The following is a 17,193-nucleotide window of genomic DNA, read 5'->3' as shown; positions in this document are numbered from 1 at the left end:
AAAAAAAGTCATTGAAATATTGAGGTGTTATCTTTTGAATAAAACAATGAGTTTAATGTTACCAACTTAAAATTCAATACCTGTAATTTTTGCTCCCTGTTTGGTCTCAGCAGGAACACCTACACCATACTCGTTCTCGCCTGTCACTCTGAAATAGTAGATTCCCCCCTCGTCTAGGTTTGTCACCCTGTATGTCAGTCTGTGGCATGTGTCAGTCAACCTAGTCCAGCCTTTTTTACTGGCTTCACGGATATCAACAAGGTAGTTCTTGACTGGACCTCCACCCTCATTCTCTGGAGTCTCCCAGGTCACAGTAGCAGAGGTCTTTGTGATCTCCCTAACTTCTACATGTGCAGGAGGTCCAGGGGAGTCCAGGACTCTGACATTGAGAGTCAAAGATGCAGTTCCAGCTACACTGGACAAGGTGACGGTGTATTTACCGGAGTCATCACGAGTTGCTTTCTCTAAGGTGATGGAGGTGAAGGTTTCTGTTGTGTCAATAACAGCACGGACTCTGAGGTCAACGTCAGGTTTACTCCAGGTAACATTGGGGATGGGTTTGCCTCTGAAGGGCACTGTCATAGTGAATGAGCTGCCATCCTTCACAATAAGAGTCTTCCTCATTTCATTGGTAATGTCAAATACTGGTTCCTCCTCTCTTTCTTTGGCGACCTGTTTGTCTGACTCAGGACTGGGCTCACTGACTCCAATCTTGTTAATGGATTTGACAACAAACACATATTCAGCTCCAGGAGTCAATCCTACCACTGTAAACTCTGTATTCTTTGTATTATGGACTCCAATGATCCATTCATCATCATCCGTCTTCCTGTATTCTATTCTGTAACCAGAAATTGGTGCTCCACCATCAAATACTGGCTTATTCCATAACAAGGTAGCTGTGGTCTTGGTAGAGTCAACAATCTTAGGCTTAGCAGGGGGTGAAGGCAGGAACTGTGGATCTTCGGCCTTCGTGAGTGGGCAAGGAATGCTAGGTGCACTGAGGCCAGCTGTATTCTCTGCAAACACTCTGTACTCATACTCACAGCCATCACGAAGATTTGGGGCTTTGACTCTGAGGTCGTAAACAGGTTTCTTGTTAACACGGCACCAGCGAAGGCCAGTTTTCTCCCGCTTTTCAATTACATAGCCAGAGATACTACTGCCACCATCAGTAACTGGTCTTTCCCAACAGATTGTCATTGAATTACTAGTAACAGAAGTGACCTGGACATTAGTGGGAGATGCAGGCACAGTGAATGGATCCATGGCCTTTACTGACTCACTCTCCAAGGCTTCGCCATCCCCATATTTGTTAACTCCTCTGACTCTGAAGATGTACTCATTTCCTTTGAGGAGCTTGGTCACTTTACAGGTAGTTGCCTTCATGTCCCCATAGACAAGAGTCCAGGCAAGGCGACTTGTCTCACGTTTCTCCACAATGTAGTGCATGACTTCAGCGCCACCATTCTCCTGCGGTGGTCCCCATGACAAGGTGCATTTCTGTGCTGTGAGGCCAGACACTGCCAAAGGTGCTGAAGCAGGTCCAGGTCTATCCAGAACCTTACAGTTAATAGCCACAGATCTGGTTCCTGCCACATTGTGAAGGGTCAGAACATACTGGCCAGAGTCCCTCCTGATAGCATCTCTGACTATCAGGGTGGTTGTGAAGTTTGTGGAGGTGATTTCACATCTGGCCTTGGCCTCAATCTCCTTTCCATCTTTAGACCATGTGACTACAGGGAGTGGACGACCGGTAATTTCAGCATCAATTCTAAAGATTTCCCCAGCCTTAACAACAACAAGTTGTCTGAACTTGTCTTCCAGAATAATAGTAGGAGGGTCTACATCATCCTTAACAGTCACTGCACCAGAACTTTCTGAAGGGGCACTCAACTGCTCTACAGAATTCTTAGCAATGACACGGAAATCATACTGGAGATCTTCTGTGAGTCCTGTGACATCAAAGTATGTGTCTTGCAAGTTGATAAAATTGCATTTCAGCCAACGACCATTGGGAAGTTCTTTACGCTCTACAATATAACCAGTAATTTTTGTTCCACCATCGTACTCTGGCTTCTCCCAGAATAAGGAAACTGAGTTCCTGGTGATATTGGTGACTCTGAGGTTGTGTGGAGGTGGACATGGATCTCTGGCTGCCACTGGGTCACTGGCCTTACTACATAAACCAATGCCAGCAATATTCTCAGCATAGACTCTGAACTGATACAGCAGGCCTTCTTCAACACCTGTCATCCTAAACTGGTTCTCAGTCAATAGACCCCTGTTGACCTTGGTCCACAAAATGCTGCTTTGGTCTTTGCTTTCAATGTGATAACCAATAACAGGGCTTCCGCCATCACTTGCAGGTCTGCCCCAAACCACAAGCATGCTAGTCTTGGAGGTGTGAGCAACGTGAATATTAGTTGGAGGACCAGGTGGCTCAAAGGGATACTGTGCAACAACTGGAGCAGAGTCAATTGCAGGACTCTTGCCATAACGGTTCTCAGCTGCAATACGAAACTGGTACTCTGTTCCCTGAGTGAGATGAGACACCTTAATTGATGTTCTGGCTACTGTGGCAGACACAATCTGCCATGTAGTTGTAGTAGTGTCCCTCTTTTCCACAACATAGTTGTTTATCTGGCATCCACCATCATAAGTTGGAGGATCCCAAGACAGAGAGATGTAGTCAGCACTCACCTCATCCACCTTTAAGCTGCTGGGTGGACCAGGTTTGTCCAATATTACAACAGAGATTTCAGCTACCTTGGTGGCAACTGAATTACTAAGAGTTATCTCATACTTTCCTATATCCTCCTTGGTTGCATCCTTTATGACAATCTTGGATGAGGTCTTGGAGGTAAGAACATTCACCCTGGTTGTCTGCTTAAGCACATGGCCATCTTTTCTCCAGGACACCTCAGGCTGTGGCCTTCCTTTGAAGGGGACATCAATCTTCAGGTCATCTCCTGCTTTTACACTCCATGTGTTGAACAATAGGCTGATGGTTGGCTCCACCGTGATATCCTTCACTATAACTGGGGTAGCCAGTGGCTTGGCGTCACTCTTGCCTTTGTCATTTACAGCAATCACCCTGAAGGAGTATTCCTCTCCAGTTGTGAGTCCCTCAATAGTAGCTTCTAGTGCTTTGACTTCGCTGCACACCGTCCATTTGTCATCTCCTTGGGGTTGCATCTCAACAATATACTTTGTAATTTTGCTTCCTCCATCATGATCAGGTTTCTCCCAGGAAAGGGTGACATTGTGACGATCCACATCAACCACAACAACCTTACCAGGAGGCAAAGGAGCCTCAGACACCTTTACTAGATCTGTAGAGACAGGTAGGCCTACTCCCAGCTCATTCACAGCCAACACACGGAAAAAGTATCGGCCTCCCTCTTGAAGGTCAGAAATAATATAAGAGTTTCTCACACAGTTGGTACAAACACTGGTGAAAGCCATTCTCTTCTGTTCTCTCTTCTCTACAATATAGTGTGATATCTTTGCGCCACCATCAATTAGAGGAGGTTCCCACGAGAGGGAGACAGAATTTCTCTTTACATCCTTAACCTCCAAATTGGTTGGAGCACTGGGAGAGTCCAGAACTCTGACATTGATGAAAGCTGATTTTGAACTACTGAGGTTCTCAAGTGTAAGTACATATTTACCAGTGTCAAATCTGTCAACATTCTCAATCACCAGCATTGTGTAAGAGCTTGTGACTTCAATCTGGGCACGCTCATTTAGAGTGCCATCGGCCTTTGACCATCTGACCTCCGGCTCAGGCTTTCCTCTGATTGTCACAAACAGACGCAGGGTGGCACTGGCACGAACATTGACCATCTTTCTTAGGTCAGCATCTAATTCAATTTCAGGAGCTTCAAGCTTCTCTGCAGCAATCACAGACCCAGGTAGGTCCACAGGCTCTCCTACTCCCTCACAGTTAACTGCACAGATCCGGAAGTTATACTCAGCATTCTCCTTAAGTCTCTTGACAGTGTAGTTTGTAGCCTGAACACCAGTGGGTGGTGTGCAAACTATCCATTCATCATCTCCAGCCTCCTTTATTTCAACAATATATCCACTAATCTGTGCTCCACCATCATACATGGGTCTGGACCAAGATAAAGAGACTGTGGTGCTTGAATAGTCTGTGACTTTTGGGTTATTTGGAGGCCCTGGTGGATAATTAGCATCACAGGCCTTAATGTATTGAGTTGGTGCACTAGGTTTACCCACACCAGCAGCATTTTCAGCTGAGACCCTGAATTCATAAGAGTGCCCCTCTGTGAGGCCAGTGCATCTGAATCTCAGGTCATTAAGTCTTTTCTTGTTGCACTTAGTCCATCTGATGCCATCCTTGTCACGTTTTTCTAGAACATACCCTTCAATTTCAGCCCCTCCATTGTCCTCTGGCCTCTCCCAGGTAAGCACCATAGAGTCTTTAGTGATAGCGCTGGGCTCTGGAGTAGAGGGAGCACTCGGAATGGTGAAGGGGTTACGAGCAATAACAGGCTCAGATTCCAAAGGCTCACCAACACCGTATTTATTTACAGCAGTAACTCTGAAGATGTATTCATTGCCAGGCAACAGTTTTGTGACTTTGTAGCTGATGGCTTGGATCTTGGGCTCAACCACAGTCCACGACAAACGACTGGTCTCTCTCCTTTCGATGATGTAATGAGAGATGCCAGCTCCACCATCATGTGAGGGATGGTTCCAGTGCAGATAACATTTCTCAGCTGTGACTCCTTTGACTTCTAGTGGGCCATCTGGAGGACCAGGTCTATCCAGAACTTTAACATTAACTGGGATCATCTTGACTCCACCCACATTGACAAGTTTGAGGACAAAGTGACCACCATCCACTCTAATGCAATCCTTGACTGTCAAGATGGTACGAGTTAGTGTGGTCCTCACCTCCATTCTTGGTGTTGTTTTATCAATTTCCTTTCCATCTTTTAACCAAATGACTTCGGGCATTGGCTTGCCAGTATAGTCGGCATCAATGATAAATGTCTCACCAGCATGAACAACAGTTAGATCCTTGAATTTTGACTCCATGGTGGCTGCTGGAGCCTCAATTTCATCTTTGGCAGTAATTTCTCCCGTGCTCTGAGAAGGGTGGCTAGAAATTCCGGCTGCATTTCTGGCAAGTACTCTAAACTCATATACGCAGTCCTCAGTCAGCCCAGTTAGTGTGAACTGGGTGTCAGTTATGTTGGTGAAGCTGGCCTTCATCCAGCGGGTATCTGGGTGCTTCCTCCTCTCTATCATGTAGCCTGTAATTGCACTGCCTCCATCATACTGAGGCCTGGTCCATTGGAGTGTCACATGGTTTCGGGTGATTTCAATAGCCTCAGGGGTGCCTGGTGGGTCACAGAGGTCCCTTGCCACTGTGCTTTCAGAGACTTTGCTAGCCGGGCTGACTCCAGCAATGTTTTCAGCATAAACTCTGAATTCATACTCAATACCTTCTTCTAGTTCTGTGGTCTTAAAACGTGTGTCTGGGATGAGAAGCTTGTTAAGTTTAGTCCACAATAGGCTGTTCTTCTCCTTTCTCTCAATATGATAGCCTAAAATAGGGCTGCCTCCATTGTTGGTGGGTGGTTTCCACTCAACAACCATGTTATCCTTGGTTGCAGTAGAAATAATTGGTGTTCCTGGGGCAGCAGGTTCACTGAATGGATATTGTGCAACTACAGTGGGAGAGACAATGGCAGAGCTCTTCCCATACCTATTCTCAGCAGACACTCTGAACTGATACTCAACTCCAGTCTTTAAATTGGTCACTTTAATGGTTGTCCTGGCAATAGTAGCAGACACAATCTGCCAAGCTGTTGTAGTGGTGTCTCTCTTTTCTACAATGTAGTTGTTGATCTGACAACCTCCAGTGTACTCTGGTGGCTCCCATGAGAGAGTGACATAAGTAGAGCTCACCTCTTCAATCTTTATAGGGCCAGTGGGAGAGCCAGGCTTATCAAGAATAATAACAGTAATCTCCTCTGTACTTGTTCCAACACTGCTCGTGGCTGTAACACTGTATTTTCCAGAATCCTCCTTGTTTGCATCCTTGATGCACAGCTTAGTAGATGATGGTGTTCTAGAAACATTTAATCTAGTTGTTTCCTTAAGAGCTTGTCCATCTTTCTTCCATTCAATCTTTGGAACAGGGCGTCCTATCACTGGAATCTCAATTTTCAGATCCTCACCATGTTGTATGCTGTACGTGTTGTAAGTAATCTTGAATCTGGGCTCAATAGTTACATCTTTAGCAGTGACTGGTGCAGCCAAAGCCCTGGGGTCACTCTTGCCCTTCTCATTAAAAGCTGCCACTCTAAACAAATACTCATGTCCTGCACTGAGACCTGTAACAGTACCCTCACAAGTTTTGGTTGTAGCAGCAACCACCCATTCCTCTGAGCCCACAGGTTGCATCTCAATATAGTAGCCTAGGATCCTGCTGCCTCCATCATGGTCTGGCTTCTCCCAGGTGAGTGAGGCTGAGGTTTTTGTGACTTCAGTCAAAGTAACCTTGCCAACAGACAGAGGAGGTTCAGAAGTCCTAACTGACTCTTCTGTCTCAGCTGCTTGTCCTACGCCAAACTCATTTTCAGCTAAGACTCTGAAATAGTAAATAGTTCCCTCCGTGAGACCAGTGACACGGTAGCTTGTCTTTGTGCATTTGTTCTCCACATTAGAGTAAACATTCCTGATGGACTCACGCTTTTCAACCAGATAATTCTTAATTCTTGTACCACCATCAATAAGAGGAGGCTCCCAGTTGAGAGTGACACTTTCCCTCTTAATATCTTTTACTGTTAGGTTGAGAGGAGCCCCCGGAGTGTCCAACACTTTTACTGAAACAAAGGCTGTTTTTTTGCCAGCACTATTTTCCAAGTTAAGGATATACTTTCCAGCATCATATTTGTCACAGATGTCAATTGAGAGCTGTGTGAAATCTTCTCCAGTATCTATCTGAACTTTACTGGGAAGTTCTCCATCTTCCTTGGCCCAGCTGATCTCTGGAGTAGGTCGGCCCTTAAATGGAATGCAGATTCTCATTGAGCCTCCTGCACGCACAACTATTCCCTTCCTAAGCTCAGCATCCAGAATCATCTCTGGAGGATCAATCTTGTCTATAGGTTTCACAATACCCTGGATCTCTGTGGGCTCGCCAACACCCAGCTTATTGATGGCACAGATGCGCACCTTGTATTCCTGGTGCTCTATCAACTTAGTGATGGTAAACCTGGTAGCATCAACTCCAGAGGGTGGGGTGCATATGGTCCATTCTTCCTCATCAGCCTTAGTAATTTCCACTGCATACCCTTGAATCTCACAACCACCATCAAAAATAGGCTTGTGCCAGGCCAGACTGACTGAGTCTTTAGTTGTGTCAATCACATGGGCATGGGTAGGGCAGCCTGGTTCAAAGGTAGGGTCACAGGCCTTTACATAGGATGTAGGGGGGCTTGCCAGACCCACACCAGCTGCATTCTCAGCAGATACCCTAAACTCATATTCATGGTCCTCAGTTAGTCCTGTTACTCTAAATCGCAAATCTGTCAGTCTGCGTTTGTTGCACTTGGTCCACCTCAGTCCAGCTCTATCTCTTTTCTCAACAATGTAATTAACAATCTCACTTCCTCCTGTTGTGTCAGGGCGGTTCCAACAGACAGTCATGGACTCCCTCGTAATGTTTGTAATCTCAAGATCACGAGGTGAGCCAGGAGGGACAAATGGATTTCTCATGGTAACTGGTGCTGACTCAAGAGGCTCACCCACACCATATTTGTTGACAGCCATGACTCTGAAGATGTACTCATTGCCCTTCAGGAGTTTGGTAACCTTGAACATAGTAGCTCCACAGTCACTGGAGACCACAGTCCATGCCAGGCGGCTGGTTTCTCGCTTCTGAATGACGTAATGAGAAATGCCAGCACCTCCATCATGTCTGGGTGGCAGCCATGATAGTGAACACTTCTCCTCTGTGACATTGCTAACAGTAAAAGGTCCCACCGGGGGGCCTGGCCTGTCCAGTACCTTCACGCTAAATGGAACAGTCTTGGATCCAGCCACATTAGTCAGAACCAGAGTGTACTGCCCACCATCCACTCTGATTGCATCCTTTACAACAAGCAAAGCCTTAAAATCTGTGTTTTTAATTTCAGCTCTTGATGAGTTTTCAACCTCAACATCTCCCTTGAACCACTGAACTGTGGGAATGGGCTTCCCATCCACACTGGCCTCCAGACTGAAAATCTCTCCAGCATTTATAACAAGAGTCTGGTTGTACATAGGATCTGTCTCACATTTTGGTGGCTCAACTTCGTCTTTGGCTGTAATGGGGCCTGTGCTTTCAGAGGGCTTGCTAAAAGCACCAGCTGCATTTTTTGCAATGACTCTGAAGTCATATTTGCTTTCCTCTGTCAACCCGGTAACTGTGAACTCATGTTCGGTGATGTTTGTAAAGCTAGCCTTCATCCACTTTCCTTCAGGGAGGTCACGTTTCTCCACCACATACCCAGTAATTAAGCTTCCACCGTTGTACTGTGGAGGGGTCCACCTAAGCTTCACCGAGTGCCTCTTCACAATGATAGCCTCAGGATGACCAGGAGGATCACATGGGTCACGAGCTACATACACTTCAGAGACTTTGCTGCATTTTCCAATGCCAACTATATTTTCAGCATAAACTCTATACTCATACTCAATGCCTTCCTCCAGAGGAGTGGATTTGAACTTGCAGTCCTGTATCAGCATTTTATTGATCTTGGTCCAGAGGATGCTATTTTTCTCTTTTCTCTCAAGATGGTAGCCCAAGATAGCACTGCCTCCATCAGATGGGGGTCTGTGCCATTCAACAAACATATAGTCTTTGGTGTATGAAGACACAAATGGTGTTCCTGGTGGGCCAGGCTCTTGGAAAGGATACTGTGCCACAACAGGCTCTGAATCTATTGCATAACTCTTTCCATATCTATTCTCAGCATAGATTCTGAACTGGTATTCAGCACCTGTCTTCAGATTGGTAACTTTTAGAGTGGTTCTGGCTATAGTGGCAGATACAACCACCCAACTGGTTGTAGTTGTGTCTCTCTTCTCTACTACATAATTGGAAACTGGGCAGCCACCAGTGTATGTAGGAGGTTCCCAGGTAAGAGTGACACTCTCAGCACTCATGTCTTCAAACTTGACAGGGCCTGTTGGTGGGCCTGGTTTGTCAAATGTGATTACCTCAATAGTGGCATCCTTGGAGCCCAGGTTATTGGAGACATTGATGTTGTACATACCCCCGTCCTCTTTGGTGGCATCTTTTATGGTTAGAATAGTGTGATGTGCTGTGTCAGTGACATTTACTCTAGTAGTCTGCTTAAGGGGACCTCCGTCCTTGGTCCATGTAATAACTGGCTTTGGATGTCCAGCAACTGGGACTTCTATTTTGAGGTCATATCCCACCTGGACACTGAATGTGCTCACTTTGGGTCTAACAGTAGGCTCGATTACAAGGTCCTTTGCTACAACTGACTGAGCCAGTTGTCTGGGGTCACTTTTGCCCTTGTCATTGACAGCAACAACTCTGAACTGATATTCTTCTCCCTTGAGAAGGTTTGTTACTACAGTCTCCAAACCTTTCACACTTGCACACACAGACCAGGCTTCACCATCCTTAGGTGCCAATTCAACTTCATAGTGACTGATCCTACTGCCCCCATCATGTTCAGGCTTCTCCCAAGTGAGAGTTACAGTGCTACGAGTAATGTCAAGAACACTAACTTTACCAGGTGGCTGAGGCTTCTCAGATATCTTAATTGGTTCTATAGTTTTAGCAGGGAGACCCAGACCATATTCATTCTCAGCAAGGACTCTGAAAAACAAGATTGCACCTTCTGGAAGAGGCTCTACTTTACATGACATCTTATTGCAAGTTGTGATCGGAGAGTAAACTTTCCTGGTGCTTTCACGCTTCTCAACAATGTAGTGTTTAATCTTTGAACCACCATCCAAAAGTGGGGGTTCCCATGTGAGAGTGACAGAATTCTTGGTAATCTCTTTCACCATGAATTTAGTTGGTGGACTAGGTGAGTCTAAGACTCTGACACTGATGAAGACTGACTTTACTCCGCTGACATTCTCTGCAGTCAGCGTATATTTGCCACTGTCAAATCTGTCAACATTCTCAATGACAAGTGATGCATAGCTGCCTGTAGTGTCAATCTGGGCAGTCTCCTTTATATCACCCTCAGCTTTGCCCCATTTCACCTCAGGAGCTGGACGACCTCTCACAGGAACAAATAATCTGAGAGTACTTGCTGCCCTAATATTGATCATCTTTCTCATATCCGGATCCAGCTCAAGATCAGGAGCCTCAAGCTTTTCCTCTAGAAGAATTTTTCCTGGTACATCAGCATGCTCACCAACACCGGCTTTGTTGATGGCACACACTCTGAATTTGTACTCATGCTTCTCCAGAAGCTTTTTGACTGTGAACTTAGTATCAGCAATTCCAGTTGTAGGAGTGCACATAAACCACTCATCAGATGCACCATTGCAGGCCTCAACAATGTAAGCCTGAATCTCACAACCCCCATCATAGATGGGTTTGCTCCATGTCAGAGTAACAGTGGACCTAGATGTGTCCATCACTTTGGGGTTGTTTGGTGGGCCTGGTTTGAAGATAGGATCCAGTGCTTTGTAGTAGACTGATGGTGCACTGGGTAAGCCAACACCTGCAGCATTCTCAGCAGCAACTCTAAATTCATAACTATGGTTTTCTAGGAGGCCTGTCACTCTGAAGCGCAATTCACTCACTGTCCGCTTGTTGCACCTGGTCCATCTCACTCCATCTTTGTCTCGTTTTTCAACAATGTATCCCTGGATAGGGCTGCCACCATCATTAATCGGTCTCTCCCAGGTAACCACCATGGAGTCTTTGGTAACTGTGGCGACCTCTATTTCTTTTGGTGGGTTAGGAGTGACAAATTGATTTTTGGCAATCATAGGATCAGATTCCAGAGGCTCACCAACTCCATATTTGTTAACTGGAATCACTCTGAAGATGTACTCATTACCAGGAAGCAAATTTGTGATCTTAAGGTTCAGTGTCTGAACTTTCGGTTCAACTACAGTCCAAACCAGTCTGCTGGTTTCCCTCTTCTCAACAATGTAATGGGAAACCTCACTACCTCCATCTTGCAGGGGAGGTTTCCAGGCAATGGAGCATTTCTCACTGGTAATCCCGTAGATGGAAATAGGGCCATCAGGTGGACCTGGTCTGTCAAGGACCTTGACACTAATGTTAACAGATTTCTCTCCTCCAACATTCTTTACCAGCAAAGTGTACTGACCCCCATCTACCCGAACAGCTTCCTTTACAACTAGACAAGCTGTAAATTCTGTGTTCTTTATCTCTAACCGAGCTGCTTCAGTAATTTCTTGGCCTTCCTTTAGCCAATGTACTATTGGCACAGGCTTACCAAAGATAGCAGCCTCAAGCCTGAATGTCTCTCCTGCATTAACCACCACAGCCTGGGAGTATTTAGCTTCTAAGTCAATCTTGGGTGGGTCTACCTCATCCTTGGCAGTGATGGGTCCAGTAGAATCAGAGGGCTGACTGAGGACACCTGCTGCATTCCTGGCAATGACACGGAACTCATAAATCTGATCTTCTGTAAGTCCTGTGACAACAAATTCAGTCTTGATTATGTTAGTGAAACTGGCTTTCATCCAGCGGCCAGCACCCTCCTTCTTCTCAACCACATAGCCTGTGATCTTTATGCCACCATCAAACTCTGGTTTGGTCCATCTAAGTGCCACCTGGTGTCTTGTCACAATCATAGCCTCTGGTTTTCCCGGTCTTTCACAAGGATCTCTGGCTACTTGCATTTCACTAAGTTTGCTGGCTTTGCTGAGGCCAACAATGTTCTCAGCATAGACTCTGAATTCATATTCAATACCCTCTTCAAGACCAACAACCTTAAATCTGGTATCTGGAATTAATTGTTTATTCTGTTTCACCCACAGTATACTGTTTCTCTCTTTGAGCTCTAAGTGGTAGCCCAGAATTTTGCTTCCACCATCATTGCCTGGTTTCTCCCAAACAATCACCATGCTTTCCTTGGTGGCTGACTGAACCACAACAGACCGTGGTGGGCTAGGCAATTCAAATGGATACTGAGCAACAAGAGCATCAGACAGTAGAGCTATGGACTTGCCGTATCTATTCTCTGCAGCAATCCTGAACTGGTATTCCGATCCCGTTTTCAGACGCACCGCCTTGATAGTTGTTCTTGCAACTGTAGCTGACACAATTTGCCAGTTAGTGGTAGATGTGTCTCTTTTCTCAACAATGTAATTGTTGATTGCGCAACCGCCATCATACTCTGGTGGATTCCAAGACAGGATCACGCTGTCAGCCGTGACCTCATCTAGCTTAATTGGGCCAGTTGGAGGACCAGGCTTATCTAGAACAACAACACTGATGTCTGTAGATGCCTCTCCAGCAGTGTTGGTCAGTTTTATAGTGTATGTCCCCACATCATCTCTGCAAGCCTCCTTAATGACCAGTAGAAGATTTTTGTCATTGACTTCAGCATTAACCCTTGTTGTTTCCTTAAGAACAGCACCATCTTTGAGCCAAGTTGCTGTAGCTTTAGGGCAGGCGGCATATGGCACATCTAACTTTAGATCATCTCCTGCTAACACACTAAATGTGCTAAAAAGCAGTTTGAAGACTGGTGAGATCACAAGGTCTTTTGCTACTACTGGAACACTGAGAAGACGTGGGTCACTTACACCTTTTTCATTGGTGGCTGAGATACGGAACATATACTCTTCTCCCTGTGTAAGACCAGTTACAAGAGCCTCATTGGTCTTTACCACCATAACCTGGGTCCACTTTTCACTACCTTTACTTTGCATCTCAACAATATAGCCTGTGATTCTACTACCACCATCGTGATCAGGCTTTTCCCAAGTTAGTGTGACAGTGGTGCCGGTGACTTCATGGAGGGACACTTTGCCTGGCGGTAGAGGCCTCTCTGACACCTTAATTGGTTCAACAGTCTCCACTGGGAGGCCAATGCCATATTCATTTTCACCTAGTACCCTAAAGAAGTACATCTTTCCTTCCTCAAGGTCTCTAACTTTCCAACTTGACTTATGGCAGCTGGCACAGACAGTGGAATAGGCTTTTCTGGTGGACTCACGCTTCTCCACAATGTAACTGCGGACTCTGGAGCCACCATCAAGAAGAGGTGCATCCCAAACAAGAGAAACTGAATCTTTAGTGACTTCCTTGACAATCAGATTCTGAGGTGCTCCAGGAGTGTCTAATACTCTGACATTAACAAAGGCTGTCTTGCTTCCTGAAGTATTCTCTACTGTCACAATATATTTACCTGCATCAAACCTGTCTACATTGTGTACCTGAAGAGTGGTAAACGATGAAGTGATTTCAATGTTAGCTTTGTCCAGGGATTCACCATGCTCTCTTGACCATTTTACTTCGGGTACTGGCCTGCCCTTTATAGGAACAAATAGTCTAAGTGTGCTGCAGGCTCTTATGCAGACTACTTTACGCAAGTCTGCCCCAAGTTCGATTTCTGGAGGAAGCAGTCTGTCTTCAGCTTTGGGAGTTCCAGGAACAGCAGCAGGTTCTCCGACTCCTTCACAATTAGTGGCACAGATGTTAATTTTATATTCTTGGTTTTCCTTCAAGTTGGTTATTGTAAAGGAAGTGGCTGTCCATCCCTTCTTGGGAGTGTGGATTGTCCACTCATCCTCATCAGGAAGGCAAGTCTCCACAATGTAACCAGTAACTTCAGATCCACCATCATAGACAGGCTTGTTCCAGGCAACAGTGATAGAAGACTTTGTTGTGTCCAGCACCCTGGGGTTTCCTGGGGGTCCAGGCTGGAAGATTGTATCTATGGCTTTGTAGAATGGACTACAAGGACTGGGCTGGCTTAGACCAGCATTGTTCTCAGCAAAAATGCGGAATTCATACTCATGGCCAGGTGTGAGGCCAGAAACCTTGAATCGAAGGTCAGTTATAGTTCTCTTGTTGCACTTCACCCAACGAAGGCCAGTCTTATCTCGTCTCTCTATTATGTAGTTGTTTATTCTGCTGCCTCCATCATGTTCGGGGTGCTCCCAGCACACAACCATGGAGTCCTTGGTAATTATGGTCACTTCTGGCTGCTGTGGTGGGTCACTGGGGACATAGGGGTTAGCACAGATGACAGGTTCAGATTCCACAGGTTCACCTACACCATATTTGTTAACAGCCATGACTCGGAAGATGTACTCATTGCCCTGCAGAAGCTTGGTGACCTTGAACCTGTTTGCCTGAAGATCTGTGGCCACATTTGTCCAAGCCAACCTACTGGTCTCCCGTCTCTGAATAATAAAGTACTCAATCTTGGAACCACCATCATGTTTTGGATGCAGCCAATTCAGAACGCATTTCTCAGCGGTCACATCAGTAACTGTAAGGGAGTCTGGAGGTCCAGGTCTGTCAAGCACCTTTACATTAAATGTAAACTTGGCAAAGCCACCTGGATTACTGGCAGTCAGAGTAAATGTGCCGCCATCTCTTCTAAGAGAATCTTTGTTTATTAAAGTTGTGTAAAAGTCAGATGTCTTTATCTCTAGCTTGGCAGTATCCTCAAGCTCCTTCCCTTCCTTGGCCCATACTAGAGATGGGATTGGCCTGCCAGTCACACTGGCCTCCAGCTTGAATACCTCTCCTGCCATGACAACAACTGGGCTGCTATACAATGCATCAACATCAAGCTTGGGTTCTTCAAGGTCATCTCTGCATGTGATTGCCTCTGATGGCTGGGATGGAGCACTAACGGCACCAGCTGAATTCCTAGCTAATACACGGAATTCATAAGTTGCATCTTCTTTCAAACCACTGACTGTGTAGATGGTTTCTAGGATGTTGTTGAAGTTGGCTTTGAGCCAGCGCTCACTGGGCATCTCTCGTTTTTCAACTGTGTATCCTGTGATGGAAAATCCACCATCTCCCTCTGGTTTTTTCCATGACAATGTCACCTCATGTCTCGTGATATTCAGAGCAACAGGCCTTCCTGGTGGGTCGACTGGGTCCAAAGCATATGCAGGTTCAGAAGATTTGCTTGGTTTGCTGAGACCTGCCAAGTTTTCAGCAGTCACACGGTAATCATATGCAATACCATCAACAAGGCCTGTTGATTTAAAGATATTTCCCACAACAAGTGCTTTGCTGATCCTCTGCCACAGAATGCTGTTTGGTTCTTTTCTGTCTACATGATAGCCCAGGATAGCACTGCCTCCATCAGAGGCTGGTTCATTCCAACTCAGTGTCATAGCATCTTTACTAAAAGATGTTACAACAGGAGCTCCAGGCTGGCCTGGCACATCAAATGGATAGGCAGCCACCACTGGATCAGAGATAATAAATGGTCCAATGCCATATCTGTTTTGTGCCTTGACTCGGAATTGATATTGCGTTCCAGTGTTAAGTCGTGCAGCCTTGAATGTGGTGCGGATCACTGTTGCTGCCAACTCTACCCATGAAGTGCCAGTAGTCTCTCGCATCTCAACGATGTAGTTGTTAATAGGAACACCTCCATCATTCTCTGGTGCCTCCCAGGACAAAAGAACATAATCGCATGAGACCTCATCCAGCTTAATGGGACCAGTAGGGGCACCTGGAACATCGTGCACTAGTACTGTAATTGTCTCTGTTACTGTACCCAGCATATTCTTTCCAGTCATGGAATACTGCCCTTCATCAGTCCTCTTGATCTCATTTATGTTCAGTATAGTTGATGTTGGTGTTGTTTCAGTGTTGATTCTTTGTGTTTCCCTAAGCACTGTGTCTCTCTTTTTCCAGGAAACCACCGGTCTGGGCTTGCCAAGCACTGGAATCTCCACCTTGACACGGTCACCTGCCTTTGCAATGACAGTCTTCTGGTGTACTCCACGTAGGTCAAACAAAGGAGCAGAGGTTTGCTCTTTAATAATAGCAGGTCTGCTCTCACGGGGGTCACTTCTGCCTGATCCATTCACAGCAATTATTCTGAATGTGTACTCTGCACCCTCGATCAGATCAGTGACTGTGTAATCCAGAGCCTTGATAGTTGCCACATGGACCCACTGGTCAGTGTCCTTCCTCTGGGCCTCAATGACATATCCAGTAATCAAGCTTCCACCATCATGCAGAGGCTTTGGCCATGCAAGACTGGCACTATCAGCTGTGACATCTGTGACATACAAGTTCTCTGGTGCAGAAGGAGCCTCAGACACCCTAATTGGCTCAAGGGTTTCAGCAGGTTCACCTACACCCAGGTCATTTTCAGCTGAAACACGGAAGTAGTAATAAGCACCCTCTTCAAGTTCTGAAAATTTGAAGGAACACTTCTGCCATGTAGTGCTAAGCACAGTGTAGGCTTTCTTGGTCGCTGCTCTCTTTTCAATAATGTAGTTATGAATCTTAGAACCTCCATCAATTATGGGTATTTCCCATTGGAGAGTGATGCTGTTCCTAGTGATCTCTCTAGGTCTGAGATTGACTGGCGGTCCTGGTGTGTCCAGAACTCTAACATTAATAAAGCCAGTTTTCTTTCCAGCAACATTCTCCAGAGAGAGGTGATACTTTCCAGCATCGTACCTTGTGCAATCAGGAATAACCAGTAGAGTGTAGGACTCTGTGGTGTCTATGTGTGCACGTGTTTTCAGGTTGGTGTCATCTTTGCTCCATGTTACTTCAGGAACAGGACGACCCCTGATGGGAACAAACATACGGATTGAAGCACGGCATCTGACCACCAGGGTTCTCCTAAGTTCAGCATCCAGCTCAAAGTCCGGCAGTGACTCTTGGTCAACCAGTTCAGTCACCTTCTCAACCTCTGCAGGTTCACCAACTCCCTCAGCATTTACAGCACTGACTCTGAAGTGGTATTTGCCTCCTTTTTGAAGTTTACTAATAACATATTCATTAGCTTTCAATGGGAACTGCATCTCTGCCTCCCAGTCATCTTGCCCCTCCTTTTTGTACTCAACAATATAGCCCTCTACATCAAGACCACCATCATAGTGGGGCCGGCCCCAGGCAAAGGTTGCTGTTGTTTTTGTTGTGTCTATAATTCTGGGGTTGGATGGAGGACCAGGTCGATCTAATAAACAAACAAAAAT

General features: G+C 45.8%; 1 protein-coding gene across 1 annotated transcript in view; it reads right to left on the bottom strand.

The window, feature by feature from the left end:
• The window catches only part of LOC137133296 (titin-like), a 199,909-nt gene that overhangs the window by 30,450 nt on the left and 152,266 nt on the right, over positions 1–17,193 (bottom strand). Inside the window, exon 208 of the mRNA XM_067516776.1 lies at positions 81–17,174. Within this exon, the coding sequence (XP_067372877.1) occupies positions 81–17,174 (17,094 nt within the window). The remainder of the gene's footprint in view (positions 1–80; positions 17,175–17,193) is intronic.

The sequence above is a fragment of the Channa argus genome, chromosome 9 (genome assembly GCF_033026475.1).
Source record: "Channa argus isolate prfri chromosome 9, Channa argus male v1.0, whole genome shotgun sequence".
Lineage (NCBI taxonomy): Eukaryota > Metazoa > Chordata > Actinopteri > Anabantiformes > Channidae > Channa > Channa argus.
The sequence above is the reverse complement of the archived record's forward strand: the minus strand, read 5'-3'. Positions and strand labels throughout refer to the sequence as shown.